Genomic DNA, 19,692 nt, shown 5'->3' on the forward strand with positions numbered 1-19,692 from the left:
GATATAGTTTCAAGAATAAATGAACTAGTTAAAAGTATCTTATACATTGTCTTAACAATAATTTATAAACAATCTAAACAAATATTATAAAATAATTGATAAAAATATGCAAATAATATAAAGAAATTATACATAACTTCTTCCTATCCAAATTTGGTGGATTAAGTTTATTTACTTAAATTTTTCTCCTTTATTTTTTTTAGTTTAAATTATGAAAAAAAATATATATTTTTAAAAAGTTTTATAATATAATGCAAAAATAAAAACAATAAAAAATATAAAAGAATCACTTTAAATACTTGAATGTGTTTGATATGTTTAGCCAATAATTAAATATATTATCATTGACTAATTTTACATATTGATAATTCTAAGAATTTTTTTTTTCAATTTGGATATCTAGCAGTGATGAAAATATTAACTGCTCATTGGTATGAATTATATAAATTATAATGATATAAAATCTTAATATAATTTTGGGTAAAGTTATGTGTAATCTCGGACTACTACAATGAATAGTAAAACTTGTCTATGAGGAGAATAAATTTAGTGGCTTTTTTTCGAAAAAAAAAAAAACTTAATTTAACTTTACTCAATTTTAACTTTTTTTTATAAATTAAAATTAACTATTCAACACATAAAAATTAATTAAAGTTAAGGTGCTTTTCCCGAAAAAGAGTAATTGAATTCGTTCATGTGGTGAGTGTTTAGATAATCATTATAATTTATTTTTCCTTTAAAAATATATCCAAAAATTTTAAAGCTATAAACAAATATGGTAAGATTTTGTTTTTATAAGTTGTAGGACAAAAAATAGAAGTTTTATAAAAATTAAAATTTTAATTAAATTTATTTTATAAGATCATAAATAGAAAATGAAATATTTTACTCCTCGTTTTCTTATAAAAATCCATCTTTCTAAAATTATATTCTTAAACTTATGACTTTGAAAAATGTATTCACCGTTCTCTCTTCCTTTTATATCAGATCCATGATTCGAAAGTGTTACAAGTCTAAATCAACTTGAGTTTAAAGAGTTAAAAATTTCAATTAAGATTTTGTCTCATAGAAATTACTCGCATGCATGTTTTACGAGTATTTTAGTATTCCTTATATCATTTGAAGGTCCATTTGCAAAGTGAAAGGGAAGTTAATTTGAAATATTGATTGAAATACATAGGCTGTGTAATACAGATTTTGGTTAACTTGACTTCGTTTTAAGATCGATCGAAAGAAATCTAAGATTGTGAAAGTTTGAAGATTCAAGGGCATTTGGGTCCTCCCCTTTTGGTCTTCCAGTTGTTGTAGCAGGGACATACTTCCTTGTTGCCATAGGTTCCAGGGGGAACACACAGACATTTGGCACAACACTTCTGGCAGAAGAACAAACACGGTTTCTTGTACTGTGTCTTTGAACATCTCTCCGCACAACGAGGACCACATTCTGTAATAATTTCATCATTCATTTTCTTTATTATATACCAATCTTATATATATATATATATATATATATATATACAACATATATATCCATCATTCATTCATACCTTGTGGTTGAAGACTGCCTTCAGTGCTCCCATGCTGTGACTGAATAAGAAAACAAGGACAAAATCAACACATGAAAGTAAAAAAAAATAAAAACACGGTTGTTTTGTTACCTTGTTAGGCTGAGGTTCTTGTGCTGGTGCTGGTGCTGGTGCTGGTGCTGGAGTTGGAGAGTCAGTGGTAGTAGTAGCAACAACAGTCTTAGCCTGAAGATGACAACGTTAGTTTATGCTACACAAACATAATGATTCTGTCTGGTGGAAAAAAGAATGCATAAACCTTGAAGATGTTATCTTACATGAGTCTCCTTGAAAAGAAGAAGCATTGGAAGCAGGCAAAAGAGAAGGATGGTTAGGTTTGTAGGCATATTGCTGACTCACTGCGACACTCCTTCAGACACAGAGGGAAGTTGTGTTATGTGAAGAATGGTTTCCAAGTAGAGCAGAGTTGGGTACTTATATGGGAAATTGGGTGAGACTTTGTCCCTTTTTTTACCTGAAATTTGATGCAAATGGTAGCGAAGAAACAGCCATTTTTTTTTCATTATGACCACTGCAGATTCTACAACATAGCATATTAAATTGGCTCTTCTCACACCTCCTCTTTCTTATCACAACACGTTATATCGTTCTCAATCATATGCTGAATTTGTCTCTACTCGTAACTATCATTCTTTACTCTCAGTTAATATTATCACAATGTTCTGTTAAATTTTCTTAAATTTAAAAAATAAAACATGTATCTAATTTTCATCTAATTTGCAGTAAAAGTGGTTAATATATGAATATTGAAGAGTTTAGTTTGTCTATTATAAGTTAGAAATAATGAGAGTTTTAGTATAGTACGTGATGTTACATTTTCAGTTCCTTGATAACCGAAATGAAGGGTTTTTGTGATGCTTGGAAAATAACTCATTCACAACGTAAGAATAAATATAAGCATTCACCGAGGTTAACAAGTAGATTCTGATAATATTATTTAATATATAAAAAAAACTCTGAAAATGTACTTATTTTTGTGAAAAGAAATTATAATCCAAGTGATAGTAGTGATAATTTTGAATTCTCTAGAGAATATATATATATATTTATATAAAACTTTTTCAACCTTTCTATAACAGTATGTTACTGTCCCCATGAATGTGGAAATGGAAATAGAACATGTTGGTGGTTGAAAGAGAGACATGTGTTAGAGAAACTTTGGAACGTGTCCTTATATTATTATAGCATGGAATCATTAGGGAATATTTATGTGACATAAGAACTTTTGGAACTCATATATAATTTTTTATTCTTTATTATTTGTTCCAAATGAAGGGTTAGACACCTTTAAAATATAGAATAAAAAATCACTACTTTAAGATTGGAAAATATGAAATATTACATTTTTTAACTAAAAATTTAAATTGAAGTATAATATATAACAGATGCTGATTTGTAAAATAAATAATCTTTAAAGATTATTTACCCACATAAAAAAAAAGTGAACTTTCTTCTAAAATACTAATGAGGTTTATATTTTAATCTTTTTTAAAAGATAGAAAGTTTAAGTGAGGAGATTTTACTATATGAAAGTAGAAAATTGAAAGAAAGATTAAAGAATATGATGGATGCATGTGAATGATAGATTGTGAGATGTGCACATAGAAAGCGATAGAAGAAGAAAAAAACAGCATACAATACGATCTCAGCATTTCTTTATCTTGTCTTATTTTTAGAAAGAAACAAGTTTGGGAATCCTTCTAATCACTGAATGCCCGTGAACCCTTTCATGCATTATTCTTCTTTTTCTTTCTTACTCCTTAATTATTCATAAAAAAAAAAAACTTTTCTTTCTCAAAATAACCTAAAACAAATCATAGCTGCTTTTTAATTAACAACTCATAATGAAATTAAGTATTTCTTAATATGTGCATTACAAAATTCCCAAATAGGACAAGTGGAAGAGAGAGTGAGATGTCTCAACCACACAAAGAGGAGTATTCAATTTGTTGTGTTGGATTGGTCTCGTGAAGAACCATTTGTTTGTATGTGTCGATTTTTTAGGGTTTTTACTTAAATTTGGATGCTTTTGCTAATAATGTATACTATCAAAATTCTCACGCCATTTGTAGTAGGAAGAGATCACATTGCAAGGTATATCCTCAAATCGTTAATTTCGAAAAAAAAAATAATGATAATTTTAAATACAAATTTGTTACATTCATATTTAATATTATTTTTCATTTTTCTTATAAAAATAAAAATTCATCTTTTTATAACTATTTTATATTTATAATATATGTCAAATGATGTCAAATGAATGGTAATATGTATCAACATATTATTATTCATGGAAAAATGTTTTCTCAACCCCTCATGTCTACATGAAACAAAAATGGTGAAATATATGAATGATATATTAAGATATGATAAAAAAAATACAGAAAAATAATGAGTTTTTATTAAGTTGATCTTCAATGTAGTTACTTACTAAGGTGGTTTTGAACAACTTTGTTTTAAGAAAAGTTATTGTATTGAATATAGTGTATATCAAACAGTTATTAATTGTTAACCGTTTGTTTACTATCACAATAATGGTCAATCAGACTACCTAAAGTCAACCAGGACGAATGATTTTTGGGCCAGTGTTTAAGTTATTGGGCCAAGGGTCCAGCGGAAGATAAAATAATCAAAGGAATAATCAAGAATATCTTATTGAAAATCTGATTAAAGATATTGATAAAGCAACTGTTTATCACAATTTAGTATTTAAGTCTGATCGGACGTAAGTAGAACGTAGAGGAGTCTCAGTTGAACGTACTTGGCCTTTAGCCTTGTCATTGTATTTATAAGTGTTTTATAAGCCAAATAAAAATAACTTTACCTGGACATCCGGTTAGTTACTCATAAACGGCTTTATCAATGTCTTTAATCAAATCTTCAATCAGATATTCTTGATTATTCCTTTGCTTATTTTATCTTTTGTTGGACCCTTGGCTCGATAACTTAAACACTGACCCAAAAACCATTCATCCTAGTTGACCTGGTTGACCACTGTTGTAGTGGTGATAACCGTTCGGTATACACTATATCCGATATCATCGGAGTAAAAGATGTGGCATTACTTTTATATAACACAATTGTTTATTTACGTAACATGTTAATTAAGGTAGAGAGTGTATGAAATCTTACAAAGCTACATCTTATAATTGTTCAAATAACAATACAAAAGTAATTTTTGAGAAAAAGTATTGGTAAGATAAGAAGTGGAGTGACCCTGGGGGCTATTTCTTCCTGCACCTCCTTTTTTCTACCCATGAAACCTGATAATCTAATTTTACTCCACGCTAAAATTTATTAGAATTCTGAAATTATTTACTATTGGGCTTCGAAGTCTTAGTCCCTTAAAACAAATGGGACTTCCCCCTTTCTACACCCCATAATTATTAACTGCACTCCCCCTTTCACATATATATATATATATATATATATATATATATATATATATATATATATATATATATATATATGTATGTATGTATGCTTTAAAAAAAAAATCAAGCTATTGGTATAATCACATAAACCTAATGAAGATCATCATGTTTTTGCCCTTTCTTCTTACAATCTCTTTATTGCTTTAAAGAAGATTTATTCTTTTCATAAAACTTTGGTATCTACAAATTCATTCTTTAAAAGCAAGACATTACAAAAATAAGATGTAGTTCTTAAGTTTAAGACTTAACATGTTCAAAATGCTAGACACTTTATGAGAACAAAATTTTTGAGACGCAAGAAAAAATTAACAATAAACCGTGATCATTATAAGGTCTTGAAAAAGACATACACTCAAATTTAAGAATTGTGAGACTCAAATAGCTTCAAATCATAGGTACGATCATAGTTAACACAACACATGTAAAAAGTTGAATTGAAACTCATTCAAAGGATGATTCTAATACAATAGACTAACTATAAGATTGTATACCCGAAAAAATAGAGGAGTTTCAGAAGAACAAAAATTACAATACACAAGTTCAATGGTTCAATGTAAAACGTCTATTAAAGGAAGCTTTTACATGTCAAATAAACTAAACGTCCATGTTTTATATAAACTCTTGCATGTTAAAAAGCTATAACTTTAACAAGTGCATTTGATAGACCAATTTTAGAAAGAATTCATATTTGTTAATATTTCACTTAGCCATGTTCAACTTTCATTAGTGTTATACGAAGATTGGTGAAAAAAAAGTGAGATAATTGTTTATAATAATAATAATAATAATAATAATAATAATAGATTAGATATTTGTTTGATATCCATATTTATTTTCAATTTTAGCAAACTTATTTTAGCAACATTAAACAACTCTTTTTAACCTTAAAAAACTCCAAACCGTTTATTATAATTAAAGTTTATCATTTCCTTCCTATACTATTCAACTAACCCACTATTTCAAATAGTCCATGAATTCAACTAATCCATTAATTCTGTCAACAACATATTTACTCCATAACTCTGTCAATTCAATTGCTAATTTAATTTTTAAAATATTATAAAAACACCGAAGTCGTAAATGACTTGAATTTTATTTTTAAAAAATGGTGTATTTAAATGACTTCTTCCATTTAAAAAATATTTCCTAAACATAATTTTTCTTGTCACTAAGTTTAAAACGAGACTCACTATTGTTCCCTAATAAGGATAAGAAAAACATAGATATCAAAGTAATGCTCACTCGTTCCTTTTTATATATATGTGATGTAAAATTTTGATATAAATTTTAAAAAATAATTATTCAAAAAATCGAGTATATGACTTTATATTATACCCATTATTTCTCCGATTACATTAACTAAAATGTTGCTATTAATGGGATATTAAATTAAGTGAAAATATTATTACATAATTTATGTCTCAAATTAATGTAATAAATAAAATATTAATTAAAAATGACATTTGAACGCATTTAAATATAAAGTAAAATTTATTAGTTTCTTTATAAAGTGCTTCTTCAATTTAATTTCACACCTAAAAAATAATAAATGTGGCAAGAATGTTCTAAATAAAACCTAGCACGTGCCATAACAAAGGCAGGCTTCACCTTTCACCATCCAATCTAACGTGGCATTTCATAGCCATGCAAACGACACCCTTACTCCACGTGTCTCCTCCACCACCTCGTTTTCCAAACAATTTAAACACGATGCCCAGAAACCTCAAAACGACACAAATCATTATCATCTTCATCTCACTGTAACTCCGAAGCAAACCTTAAGGGAAACAAAGTTTTGCTACAGTACGAGAATGTCACCACCACCATGGGAAGCTCTCATTCTCGTAGCCACCTACCTTGACCCCAAAACCCTAACCATAGCTTCTTGCGTGTCAAAGTCATGGTTCTCTTCCATGTCATCCGATCACGTTTGGAAGCCTCTCTTGACTACCCAATTTCCCTCTCTGGCCAACCTTTCCTCTGCCGTCGCCTACCGGCGCCTTTTCGTGATGGGCCACGCGGCTGCCGCTCGCCGCAGCCAGAGGCCCCCGAAGCCGAGTCTCTCGCTCGAGGACCTTGTCTTTTCCGTCTCCGTCTCCACCCGCGATGGTGTTGTGGCTTCCGGCGTGAGAGCGGGTGAGACATTGTGCATGGAGACGGCGGGGGTGTTTCGCTTTGGAGTGGGGTGTGACGGCGGCGTGGTTTTGAAGGAGGGGGAGGAGGAGGTGAGGGTGACGTGGAACGTGGTGCTGAAAGGGTGGGGAGGGGTTTTCACGGCGGTGGAGCGCGAGGGGAAGGTGAGGCTGGTGGGTGGTGGAGAGGGGTGGTTCTGGGAGGAGCTTCCGGCGCCGGGGTGCTGCTCCGTCGCGGTGGCGAGTGCGTTGGTGGGGGATTTGAAAGTGGGGATGTGTGAAGAGGAGGGTGGGAATGGAGTGAGGGTGGAAGAAGTTGGTGTGGGGATTTTGAGGGTTGTCGATTGGAGGTATGTTAGTGTTGAAGATGGACTTAGGTATTTCCAACATTTTCTTCTCACTAATCATGTAACATAAATTTCTCAACAATGTATAAATTTTCTTAACCTCTGAAAACATTGCACTTTTAATTCTCTGAAAAATTTTAAGATTAGGAAATCTTAATGCGTAAATTTTATATTAATTTATAAAGCTTATATTTTTAAACTAAATTGTAAGAATTTTAATTTTTATATTAAATTGTAAAAGAGTTCGAGATTGTTTATGGGGTATGTCTAAAAAGTTTACGGGAGTTTGTGACTAACCATGTATGTTTTGCTTGCAATTTATTTAAATGTAAAATAAATTCTAAACCAAAAACTTTGCATCCATTAATAGCAATTAATAGCATTGCTAGATGGTTTCGGTTAAAAAGTATACTATTTTTAATTAGTTTCAATTTTTATTTTTTAATATAAATGTATTAATATATTTTTTATAAATCAAATAAAGATATAAATTGCCTTACTTTTAAAATTAATACTGAAATATAACAAATATGTATAAGATAAAATAAAAAGGTATAAAGAGATTGTTTAGAAAAACATAAGTTAGCGTCTTAAAAAGGTTACTTCGAGTAGCTTCTCAAAAAAGGCTAAAAGTTATTAAAAAAGAAATTATAAAAAAATGTAAATTACTCTGAGCAACAATATATTGCTAATAAAAAAAAGAAATAAAGTGAGATAATTACGAAGCTCGTGTTTTCCGAAAAATACCTTGATTATAGGGATTGCATAAATCCTCCATCGGAAGACGAGAAAAAAAATCAGCAATTGTATTTTCAAGAACCTTAAATATTGACTTTTGCATGATATTGAGAAGGAAAATGACACATTTAGACACGCGCATACGTGTCTAAATTTGAGTGGTCCATTTTCATTTAATTTTTTTAATTGGATCACTCAAATTTAGACACGTGTGCGCGTGTCTAAATGTTGTCAAAAATGGTTGTTCAAGTATCATTTTCCTATTGAGAAAATGTTCTAAGATTCCAAAAAATTAATACTACAAGAAATTGGAATCCAGTGATTTATCTATAAATGTTTTGTAGATATTTTAATACGGTGCTCATTATTACCATTTTACTTTAAAGATAGAAGAAAAATATTCAAATTAGATATTGATAAAGGAAAAATTGACGAATAATAGGAATAATAAAGGATAGTTGATTTATGGAGAATTAGTAGATCAAAGAAGCAATAAAAGATATCATAGAAAATATGGGATAAAGTGAGATCCATAAAGGAAAGAAAAAAAGTAATGGACCTTAATGTTATATATATTATTCATTATTAAGTCTATATTTTCATTACTTATTTTAGTTCAATAATAAAACTAATGAGTATATATTACAATGCTCAAATTCATAAAATTTTGGAGTAAAATAGTTTGTTTTTTGAAACAGCATTTGTTTGTATTCTTAAATACCTTTTTTTTTTATCTTTTTCTTTGTAAATTATTGATTTAGTTAGAATTGGTATCTAGATAATATTTAATATTAGTTAAAAGTGATTGTACTTCAAAAAGTGTACAATTAAGAGTGATTAATATTCAAAATAATACTTACATCATAATGTTAATCTGTTTAATATTAAGAGTGGAATTTTATGTAATATGACTTATGTAATATAAGTGATATGTATAGTATAAATATTAATAAAATTAATATAATAGAACAATTTAAGTTAAAGAATATAAAATAATATCATACAATTATTCTAAAACTAAAAATAACTATAAGTTTAATATTTTATATACAATTCCAAAGTAAATAAAATGTTTTATTTACATAAGGTTTTCGAAAATAAAAATTTACATAAGGTTTTCGAAAATAAAAATTATAATAGCTAACTACTTTACTAAACATATGCATCATTGTATGCTCTATAAAGATATTATCACCCTCTCCTCACATCAATCAAGAAAAAGAAAACCAACATACACAAACAAACAATAAACACACAAAAGGATAAACTAGTATTAAAAAGAAACAAAAACATACACCGTTAGGATTTGTCACACGTCAAATTTCATACAATAGTTAAATAAACATCTTAAACATACTATGAATCTAAACTCAATCATTCGGATATATGTATTGATGTAAGACTATGACAAGTTTTAGCACTTGTAGTGGTGGAACAACTACCACACAAGGCTAATTCGTTTACCACCTATGGATAAAGAACACAAGATCATAGACTAAAATTTCCTACTACTTCTCATCACATATCCCCTTTTCTATCTTATATGTAGTGATTATTGAAGCATCAAAATAACTTCCAAGCTGAGTCTCTACATCAATACATCACTTTACTTGAAACCACCACTAAGAATTTCACCCTTGAAATTCTTGTGCACCCAGACCTCAATTGCATACTTAACATCATATATATAAAATCATACAATTCAATAATTACTTGTAGACCAACTTCAGTCCATAATATAGTTAATAATTACAAGAAATTAAAAGAAAGTAAGCTTCCAATCACATTCTAAACAAGTCGCTCAATGCATGCCTCGCCTAGCGAAAACACCCCACTCGTTCACCGAGCCACCATTCACTTTGCGAATAGCAAAATAGAGAGTTCTTGTCACCTAACGAGAAGTCTTGCTCAACTACTGCTACATCCATATTTCCCCCCAAACTAACTCACTCAGCCCCATGGCTCACTCTACAAATGCAGAAACAAAGAGCGTTACTCGCTTAACGAGCCTGTAGAATTATGTAGAACACCAATTATGGAGAGCCTACACTCCCTAAACCTCACATATCCTAACTTATACACCTCCACAAACATCTACAACTTTCATTTAGTATTTTAAACCTAAATTGACCTATTCAAGTGTGTATGACCGAACTCAAACCTCATTAAACTTATTTTACCATGAATTCCTAACTCACTGCAACTAAAACTCCACTCATAACTCATAACTCAATCCTACTCATTTCTCATAACAATTTATTAATTTTAATCTCCAAACACGTAACAATTGACAAAAATCAGACCCTGAACCCTCACTTTCTTCACAAAACCTTCACTTTATATTTTCACTAGTTAAAATCTTTAACCATGACCCAAAACTAGAATAAAACTTAACCTACCAACCATTAACTCATTCTACCTCAAATTTAGCTTAACTAAATATCTAAACAAGTTTAAAATAACCATACAATAAACTTTAAACCTCAAATTTTCCCATTCAACCTGTAATTCAAAATTTCACCTATCAAAGCCTCCTATTTGACCAGAAACCAAACATAAGATCTATCTATTCACTAACCTCAAAACAAATCATTTTTCATCATTGAAATTATACTCCAACACAACAACCTACCAAGTACAAGTCATTCATACCATCATTCATAAAAAACCACCATAGATCAATAAACACGTCATCATACAAAATACCAAATCTTTATTAATAGCTTATTCAATGATCAAAACCATTTCACATCATAACAACTCATTAAATTAAACGTAGTTTCATTACACAAAAATCATGACCTAAACTCAAAGTTTCTAGATTAAAATTGAAGACAAGGTTAGCTTCCCTTGCCTATTTGGAAAGCTACAAAAGCTCTGTGAAGAACATTATCCCTGTCTCAGCTCAAAGAACTCTAGAATTGCCTACAAATCATGAAATTTTGATAAGAATAAATACTTAGGACCACTTATCAACAAAGAGATAGAAAAATATATCAAGTGACATATGCGAGAAATTTTAGATACATGTGTCTTAAACTAAGAATTAAGGAAAAATAAGTAAAAACTTACTTACTCTATAAGAGAAACAAGTAGAGAATGGAGAACTTATTGTTGTGATCTCCTAGACACTTCTTGATCGTCAAAAATATTAGAGAAAAGAAAGAAAAAACTCGAAGAATGAGTAAGAAAAATGATAAATATTTTAGATAATAAAACGTATTTATGAAATTATATTTATATCATTAAATTATTTTAACATTAAAAATTTGATTATTTTAAAACATTTATTAAGTGAATTTATCCACTTAAAATACGCCTCCGTATTAAGAAGGTTGTAAAAGTATTGACAGTAGGTTTATCAACTTTAAAACATTATTTTATTAATTTTCGTCGCATGCTATTATTTTGAAAAACTACAAAATATTTTAATACATAATTCAATATTCTTTTTCATATTTCTACCATGTGCATCCTTGAATTGACATGTATATCTATGAGCACCCTAAGGTTTGTAACAAACTTGTACAAAGTTGTTTAAAGATTATGTATGTCAACTTTCTTAAAGATTATATTTATATCCTTATTTGCTATAAAAGATAAAATATTTAATAAATTGTATTTTGTATTGAATGGAAAAAAAAATCATTAAAAACGAAGATTAATTTGTCACATTAATAATATTTTTAGAATGGTGACTAAACTAATTATTTTATCTAGGATGTGTGACAAAATTACTTATGTAAATGAAAATCTATTAATATATAAACGCGAAACTGTTGTGGGTGTGAAGTAGTGCACTTGTCTTATTTCACAGCGCATCAAATTGATTTCCGCTTTCAAGATAAGGCAATATGTGGAACAAAGTTACTGTCGCTTCAGTTTTGCTCCTTTCACAACAAAAAAACGGTCGTGGGAACTTTCGAACATAGCACCATTCACTTCACCGGAAAACAAAACAAGGCCTTCTTCACCTTTTTACATTTTTTTCCCATCTTCATCCGTTCAATGGTTATGGCTACTATGATGTCTGAACATGCTTGTCCCACAAGAACGGTTCATGAAGTTTCATCTTCTTTCAGCTCTAAATGGCGCTCTTCTCTGGGAAAGAAAAAGCCGAATGTTCACCTGTTTCAATGTTCTCTCAGTATTAGAGCTTGTAATAGTTCCATGGCTAATAACAAGGACATCTACAATCAAGTGGGTCTGTTTCAAAATGCTATCTTTTTTTGTGTGTTTTAGAACTTGTTCTGACTGCTTTTGGTTTATGCTTATGTTGTTTTTTGTCTGTGATAAAGTACCTTTGGCGGTTCAATCATTGTGGATGTGGCTCTTGTTACTGTTTATGTTTGATTGCCCTTTTGCTTGTAGAGGTGAAATGGGATGGTGGAAAGTCGAGGAGTGAGGCTTGAAGAGGTATTCTTGGATACAAGTCTTAGAAAAAATATCACCCTTAATTTGAATTTGACGAAGTGCGTTTTCAGTCTGGAACCTTTTTATTTTGGGGTGGTGGTTGGTATGTTGATACAAGATTTTTATGATGATAACATGATTGTGATTTCCAATAGATGTTTTAACAGATGTCACAGATAGTGGAGTTTCAAGCTTGTTAGGTTCAATACCTTTTTGTGTATCTAATTTCAACAGAACATGCAGATAAGAGCTAAAGAACAGTGCCTGTGTGATAAAAGATCCACTCATCTGATTATGGAAAATGTCTCTGGGATACCTCTTACCATGTAACCTGTTTAGATAACTGAGTAGTTGGGTTACATGGTATGATAAAAATAGAGAAACTGCAAAAACTTTTTCATTATCTACAAGGGTATAGCTGGTTACCCATGCCTTATGGGCAATGGTTAAGGGGTAATGCTTCGATTTACTTAAATGGAACACTTTGGGATGATTTTGTTTTCTTTTTATGTAATAAATGTTATCTCTGTCAATTAAGACTTTGTTTGAAGAATGTTTCTCTCTGTAGTTATCATATATACTTCATGCTAGTTAGTTGCATTGCATCCATTATTCTTAATGGATCGTGCATATCTGTTTTCACCTTTCTAAATTTGATGCCATGAATGTGACTTTTATCATGTAGAAATATTCGTTTGATTTCTTCTTTGTCGTCAACCCTCAGAGCAAATTTTAAGCTGATTGAAGATTCTTGATAGTTTAATGACTCTTCTGCAAATCTTTTAAGTGAAGTGGATATAACATAATGATTCACAATAGGATAGTCTGTTATATTAGCTGCAGGTGACTAGTACTTCTTTCACTTATTATCTTCATCAGTCATAATAACCATTCAAATATGATCAGGTTTGTTTTCTCTAAAAAGGAAAATTGAAGATGCAGTTCTTCGCGCTGAAACATTCACTTCGACAGCCTTGGAAATTGAAGAAGCAACTAAGATTAAACAGGAAGAAATGGTGCGTGATTTTGATATGTGGGATGATCCAGCCAAGTCCAATGATGTCCTTGTCAAGTTGGCTAACAGTGCCAAGGTAGTTGATTCCTTAAAGGACATGAAATACAAGGTGATGGTCTGTTTCCATCAGTTTCATTTGAATTTTCACAGTATTATTTGTCTTCAATTCTATATAAATTTTGATTGGTTTGGTATGAAATAATAATTGTGTAGGCCATTTAACTAATGGTATGTGGGGACTTTGATACCCTAACAGAAAAATAAAATGAAATGCAGCAATTACACTGGAAAAAGAAATGTCCAAAGAACACTTCTATTTAGAACATAATTTTGATTATGATCTTTACTCCGACCACTGTTCTGTAAAGCTCAAAGATTGCCCTGTGTTTGTGCGTGGCATCTTTCATTAAACCAGAATTATATTACCTCTAAGCTCTAGCTACTGTAAACTTCTGTTGTATAGTTAATCCTCTTTCTGCCTTAGATCCACCATACTTCTTAAAATGATATACCATATGTATAACTTGGGAAATCACTATTTTGCGAAGGTTGGCCAGAATTTGCTAACAGTTGAAAATTGTGGCTTTCCTGGTCATACGGCTCAAAATACACCTTTGCTAACACCACTAAAACAAATAAAATAGGCCATGCTAGTTTATTTTATTTTTTCTTATTTGAAAAAATACGATTCCTTGTTGTTTGTCCTCCAGGTAGAGGAAGCAAAGTTGATCAATCAGTTGGCTGAGATGAATGCTATTGATTATGGGCTTTATAAACAAGCCTATGAAGCATCATTGGGTGTTAGTGATATTCTAGATCAGTATGAGATTTCTAAGCTTCTTAATGGTCCATTTGATATGGCCGGAGCATGCTTGGTTATAAAAGCTTCACTTGATGACATCCATCCAAAGGTTTGATATGTAATGTTTGAACTTCAACATGATTGTGTTTTTTAAACTATAACTTATGAATCTGGTTATTGTATGCTATTATATTAGTAAAACTTAATTCTGATTATGATGCATTCTAAAATTGATTCTTCAGTCCAGCAGTTGTTTTGAAATATAAATGTATATAGTTTGGAAGCATAAGGATGTTAAATATCATTTTTCGTTTACCTCTTGCAAAGAAGTAGAATTTTGAACTTGCCAAGTTCCTACTTATTTCTATGGAAATGAAATTTCATCTGCAAATCTGGTTCTTTCAATTTAAAATATTAAAGTTTCTAGTGTCAAAGTTTTAGTATTGCTTCATTCTTGGAGCAGTAATGAGTACAAATAAGTTTCGTTTAAGTAGACTTGTGGTTATTTGGCAAAACCTCACTCATGTGAAGAATAACCAATTTTTTCAGTGTTGTACATATAATAAACACATATTTCATCTACACTTTGTAAAACAGTTTCTGATTGTTTGCTTTATGTTCTAGTTTTTTTTTTTCTTAAACTATTTATGTAAATTATTTCTGTTGTCCTTGGCCTACTTTTTGTGTAAATCAAGCTCTGGGCAGAACAGCTCCTAAGTATGTATCTTGGATGGGCTAAAAGACAAGGTTATGAAGGAAGGATTGTTGACAAGTGTCTGTCCAAGAATGGAGGAATGAATTCTGCAACTATAGAGTTTGAGTTTGAGTGTGCATATGGTTATCTTTCAGGGGAAAAAGGAGCTCACAACTTGATAAGAGGTTCTTCAAATGAATCTTCTCCGCTCGAGGTTTGAACATTTCCGTTCTTCCTATGTAATTGCAAACTGAATTTCCTTTCTTGTATACTTTGTTTATTGCATATTGAATTACATTATAGAAAAACTCTTTTTGAGAAGAAAATTCTTCTAATTCCCTTTACAGAGTATTAATCCCTACTCCACTTCATAATGATTCTAATTCTATGAATACTTTACATAGACATCACCATTAGGTTTATTGCGCATGTATGAACTGTTAAGATATGTCAAATATTCTATTAACGGATATTTGACAATCAAATAGTGTGTTAGTTATAATTTAGATTTTATTATAATTTATGCATCTGTCATTCCTTTAATAAGATGAAGAATTATAGGATCCTTATATATATATATATATATATATATATATATATATATATATATATATATATATATATATATATATATATATATATATGATACTCTACTCTTTGAAATAATACATCAGAATTATTCTTTAAACCTTTTAATACACTATAGGAAAAACTATCAATATAAATTTTTAACATAATACACCGAAATAATCATAATTATCCATGCGTAGTAGAAGATATTATATTATGCTATATCTATACATTATAACTATGTAATATATTGTGGAAACAGCATTTCAAAAGGCTTGTAAAAATTCATGTTGGATTCTGGATTTGATGAAATATCAAGGAAAGTATACCAAAGTTGTGATCACTGTGACCTTTCTTGAGTTTCTATGATGAGGATTGACCGATGATTACTATAGTGAACTGGGCTATATTAGAACAATCATGGAATGAACTTATATATATTATGAAATAATTATTGGAATTTGATGAAGTAATTATGTTTGCTAATTAAACAATTTGCAGGCTTGCTCAGCAACTGTAGATGTTATTCCCATGTTCTTTGAGAATAATGCTTGTGATCTTGAAATTAATTCTGAAGATTTGATTATCTCATCTCCGTCTATTCAAGGGGAAAACAAGAGACAAACAGATCTTTCAGTTTACATTCAGCATCTACCTACTGGCATAAGTGTCCAATCCTCTGGTATGCATATGTTTGTGTTTCAGATGTTTGCTTCGCAGTTTTAGTTCCTTTTCTTCTATCATTATATATATTCAAGTATGTTCCAGAATATGATAATGAAATTGCAATATGTCCTATAGGTTGTGCTATTTTTTCTCCTTTTTTTGGCTTTTGACGATATGTTAGTCTACTGAAGATTTCTACATAAACAAACATACTCCTTTGACCTGTTTTTTTGTTGGGTCTTTCCTTTATCTTACTAGGATTAACACCTTATCAAATAAGGTTACACGCCAACATTCATGATTAAAAGTTGGGAACTGATAGAGCCACATGGTCTCATATTTAACTATGCATATAATGTGCAGAGAATTGCTTGCTACACTAATATTTTTTAGGAGAAATTGTTAGCATAAAACTCACCCTACTACAATGTGGTTTCTTGCTCTCTTTGCTATGTTAAAGAGAAACAAATATTAAAATCAGTTTATATCTAATTTAATCCTACAAAACCAGCTTGTAAGGTGAGGTTTGTACCCACTTATATACTATAAGCACGATAGGTTCAACAAGCAACGAATTTCTTTAGAATAGGCTTGAACCCATGATTCTAATACCATGTAAAGAAGTGAATTTTAAGCATAGTTATCATAGGTACTTTAATTGCGGGAGAAGTTCTTCATTTTGGCCTTACTTGGTTAGTTACCATTACCAGACCATAACTCATGAAGGATGGAAAAAGCTGTCGATAGCTGAAAATTGAAAGAGAAAACTAATATACCTTTCTCATATTAAACTAGTATTGTGAAAGATTGGTAAAGTCTACGAACCAGTATCTTGTGTGCCACATAGTTCATACTATTATGACATCTGGTCACTTCACATCTATATGTCTCAATCTGATTTGGAAGTCTCAGGATTTTCTTTCTTTTTGCTTTTTTCTGCCTTTTTTGTTGTGCTAAACAGTTCCTATCAAACAATGTTTAAATTATAAGTTCTAACTGATGTTGTTTTTGTATTTTTTTCAATGATTTTAAACTTGTCCTGGTCTTGATTACTCTGTTATAAAAGAGGTCATAGTTTACAAAAGTTTATTATGCTTCACGTGGACATGGTAATTGTGTATTTTAGATATATGAAATAGAAGTGAAAGAAAAGAAGCATAACAGATGCTTTGCTGCATCTTAAGCATAATTTAACAGAATTCCTAATGACTTTAATGTAGATAGAAATTAATTTTGTTCACTCATTATTTGCTTTTTGACCACATTCCAATACTGGTAGAACTAAATTACTACCAAATCAGTTTCCCTTACTTTCAAATTGAAAAATTTGATAAGCATGTAAATGGAGATTTTACTTGATTACATTTTGTGGTTTCTTTGTGGAGGTGAGAGAAGTCACTTTGCAAATAAGATGAAAGCACTAAACAGACTTAAAGCCAAACTTCTAGTGATAGCAAGGGAACAAGAAGTTGCAAGCATAAAAAGTATACAGAAGGACAACATTGTGAGTCCATGGCAAGAAGAAACTAGGAGGTACGTTTTTCATCCGTACAAGTTAGTACATGATGTAAAGACAGGCATTGAGATGCCAGACCTGAACTATGTTCTTGAGGGGAATATTGGAACCCTTATTGCAGCTCATATTAATAGCAGAGCCATGTCATAAGGTCTGAATCCATATTTCATACACCACACCATGTGATCAATTTTGCTATTGCAATTGTTGTGAAAATGTTCACTTTTTCAGTCCTGCAAAATTATCAGGATTTACTTCAATCCCTTGATTTCATGAGGCAAAAATGTATCAGTTCATCCATTTTGGTCTATATTGACAGATTTGTTAATAAGTTGAATGTAAATTGCATTATATTCTAAACATTTTATAATTTGGTTTTCTGGCATCCTAAATATATGTGATTTGAATTAATTTTTAGGAGGTTTATTGGTTATGTTTCAAAGTAAACATTATCACTGTGGTTGTTAGAATGGAAGCCTACTATGATGTTTGTTAGCTATGAGAAGTTGTTGAAGGTGTGGACAAAGTTTTAAGTCTATCATATCCAATGGCTGTTTAGATTAAAAGAAAAACATTTGAAAATTCACTATAAAGGTAAAATGATCTGAAGAAAAAGTGAATTTTTGATGTCAAAGTATCGTTCTCCTCAATCAAAACCCACAAAGAGAGGAAGCAGATAAAGACAAAGCAACTACAACCCTATTTGCTACAGTATCATCCACTATGTTGATAAGTATAATGACACATAAAACAGCTCATGAAATTTGAGAGTTTTTGAAGCAAGAGTACAATGGAAATGAAAAAGGTGAAAGGGTGCAAGCATAGAACTTAATATGGGAAAATGATATTCGAAAAATGAAGAAATTTGAAACAATTAATTAAGGAATATTTATTGAAGCAATTTCGTTTTGATAAAATGGATTATTGAATATTGAATATGGACTACAAATAATAAAGTTAGAAGACCAAAAATAATCACTGGTAATATATTAAATTTTTTTTTAACAAAAATGGAGGGTTGAAAATTGTCTGAGTAAAATAAAGAGGCTTAAAAAGAATAAAAAAAATGCATAATATGAGTAATAAAAGAAAAAAAAAAGACAGCATAAAATGAATAATAAAAAGTAGCATGAAAAAATTTCAGAACGCTAGAAGGAGGGCTTGAACCTCCGACCTTGTGGTTAACAGCCACACGCTCTAACCAACTGAGCTATTCCAGCTTCGTTGAAAGCATGCGAAACTTAGTAGAAATTATATAATTATTCTTATCTCATTGAACTTTACCCCTTTAAACTGTTTAATTTTAAAATATAGTTTTATTCATTAAGCTTTTAATTTAAGAAATTAATTTTAATCATATGTGGAATAAGTAATCTGTTAAAACAAAACTTCGGTGAAGACATAAATTCATCTGCTTAACTTGTTTGAATTTATTTTTAAAACTGTGATTTAATGTTGAATTTTAATTTGATAATAGAGATATTTTGTTACAAGCAAACACATGAAACAAAATAGTTTAATGCATTGCTGAAGCACCTTTTAGATAAACTAGCATATATGTCTAATTTATTTGTAGACAAGTGATTTCAGATTAGAACAATTATGCTAATAGTAGATAAAGGACTTTCTTTTTAATGAATGATTTTGGATTAGAGGATCGTGGATACAATTTTCTATAAGTATTTTTTAAAATAAATTTTTTCATAATTTAGTTTTATTTTTAAAAAGTAAAAAAAAATTAATGAGAAAATTTAAAAAAATATTTATATATAAACTAAC

At 30.1% G+C, this 19,692-nt stretch overlaps 3 protein-coding genes and 1 non-coding gene across 4 annotated transcripts; 2 read left to right on the plus strand and 2 right to left on the minus strand.

Moving 5' to 3' along the window:
* Positions 1-1,145: 1,145 nt before the first annotated feature.
* On the minus strand, positions 1,146-2,002 carry LOC124839682 (protein GAST1-like). Its single transcript, XM_047315581.2, has 4 exons — positions 1,844-2,002; positions 1,659-1,751; positions 1,548-1,587; positions 1,146-1,444 (listed from the first exon to the last, which is right to left on the minus strand). Exons 1-4 carry the CDS (start codon positions 1,910-1,912, stop codon positions 1,263-1,265), a joined length of 384 nt encoding a protein of 127 aa, XP_047171537.1. The 5' UTR covers positions 1,913-2,002; the 3' UTR covers positions 1,146-1,262.
* A 4,754-nt stretch (positions 2,003-6,756) lies between these two features.
* On the plus strand, positions 6,757-7,598 carry LOC148194067 (putative F-box protein At5g04010). The gene has a single exon (XM_088097798.1). The coding sequence runs from the start codon at positions 6,832-6,834 to the stop codon at positions 7,567-7,569; it is 738 nt and encodes a 245-aa protein (XP_087953924.1). The 5' UTR covers positions 6,757-6,831; the 3' UTR covers positions 7,570-7,598.
* Positions 7,599-12,074: 4,476 nt separating this feature from the next.
* Positions 12,075-18,298, plus strand: LOC124839684 (peptide chain release factor PrfB3, chloroplastic). Its single transcript, XM_088096951.1, has 6 exons — positions 12,075-12,441; positions 13,557-13,774; positions 14,376-14,576; positions 15,163-15,375; positions 16,233-16,413; positions 17,783-18,298. The coding sequence occupies exons 1-6, from the start codon at positions 12,246-12,248 to the stop codon at positions 18,061-18,063; spliced, it is 1,290 nt and encodes a 429-aa protein (XP_087953077.1). The 5' UTR covers positions 12,075-12,245; the 3' UTR covers positions 18,064-18,298.
* Positions 18,299-19,059: 761 nt separating this feature from the next.
* On the minus strand, positions 19,060-19,133 carry TRNAN-GUU (transfer RNA asparagine (anticodon GUU)). Its single transcript has one exon. It is a non-coding gene; the product is annotated as a tRNA-Asn (tRNA).
* Between the last annotated feature and the right edge of the window lie 559 nt (positions 19,134-19,692).

Source organism: Vigna umbellata, chromosome 8, assembly GCF_029865625.1.
Source record: "Vigna umbellata cultivar VRB3 chromosome 8, Vumbellata_1.0, whole genome shotgun sequence".
NCBI classification, from domain to species: Eukaryota; Viridiplantae; Streptophyta; class Magnoliopsida; order Fabales; family Fabaceae; genus Vigna; species Vigna umbellata.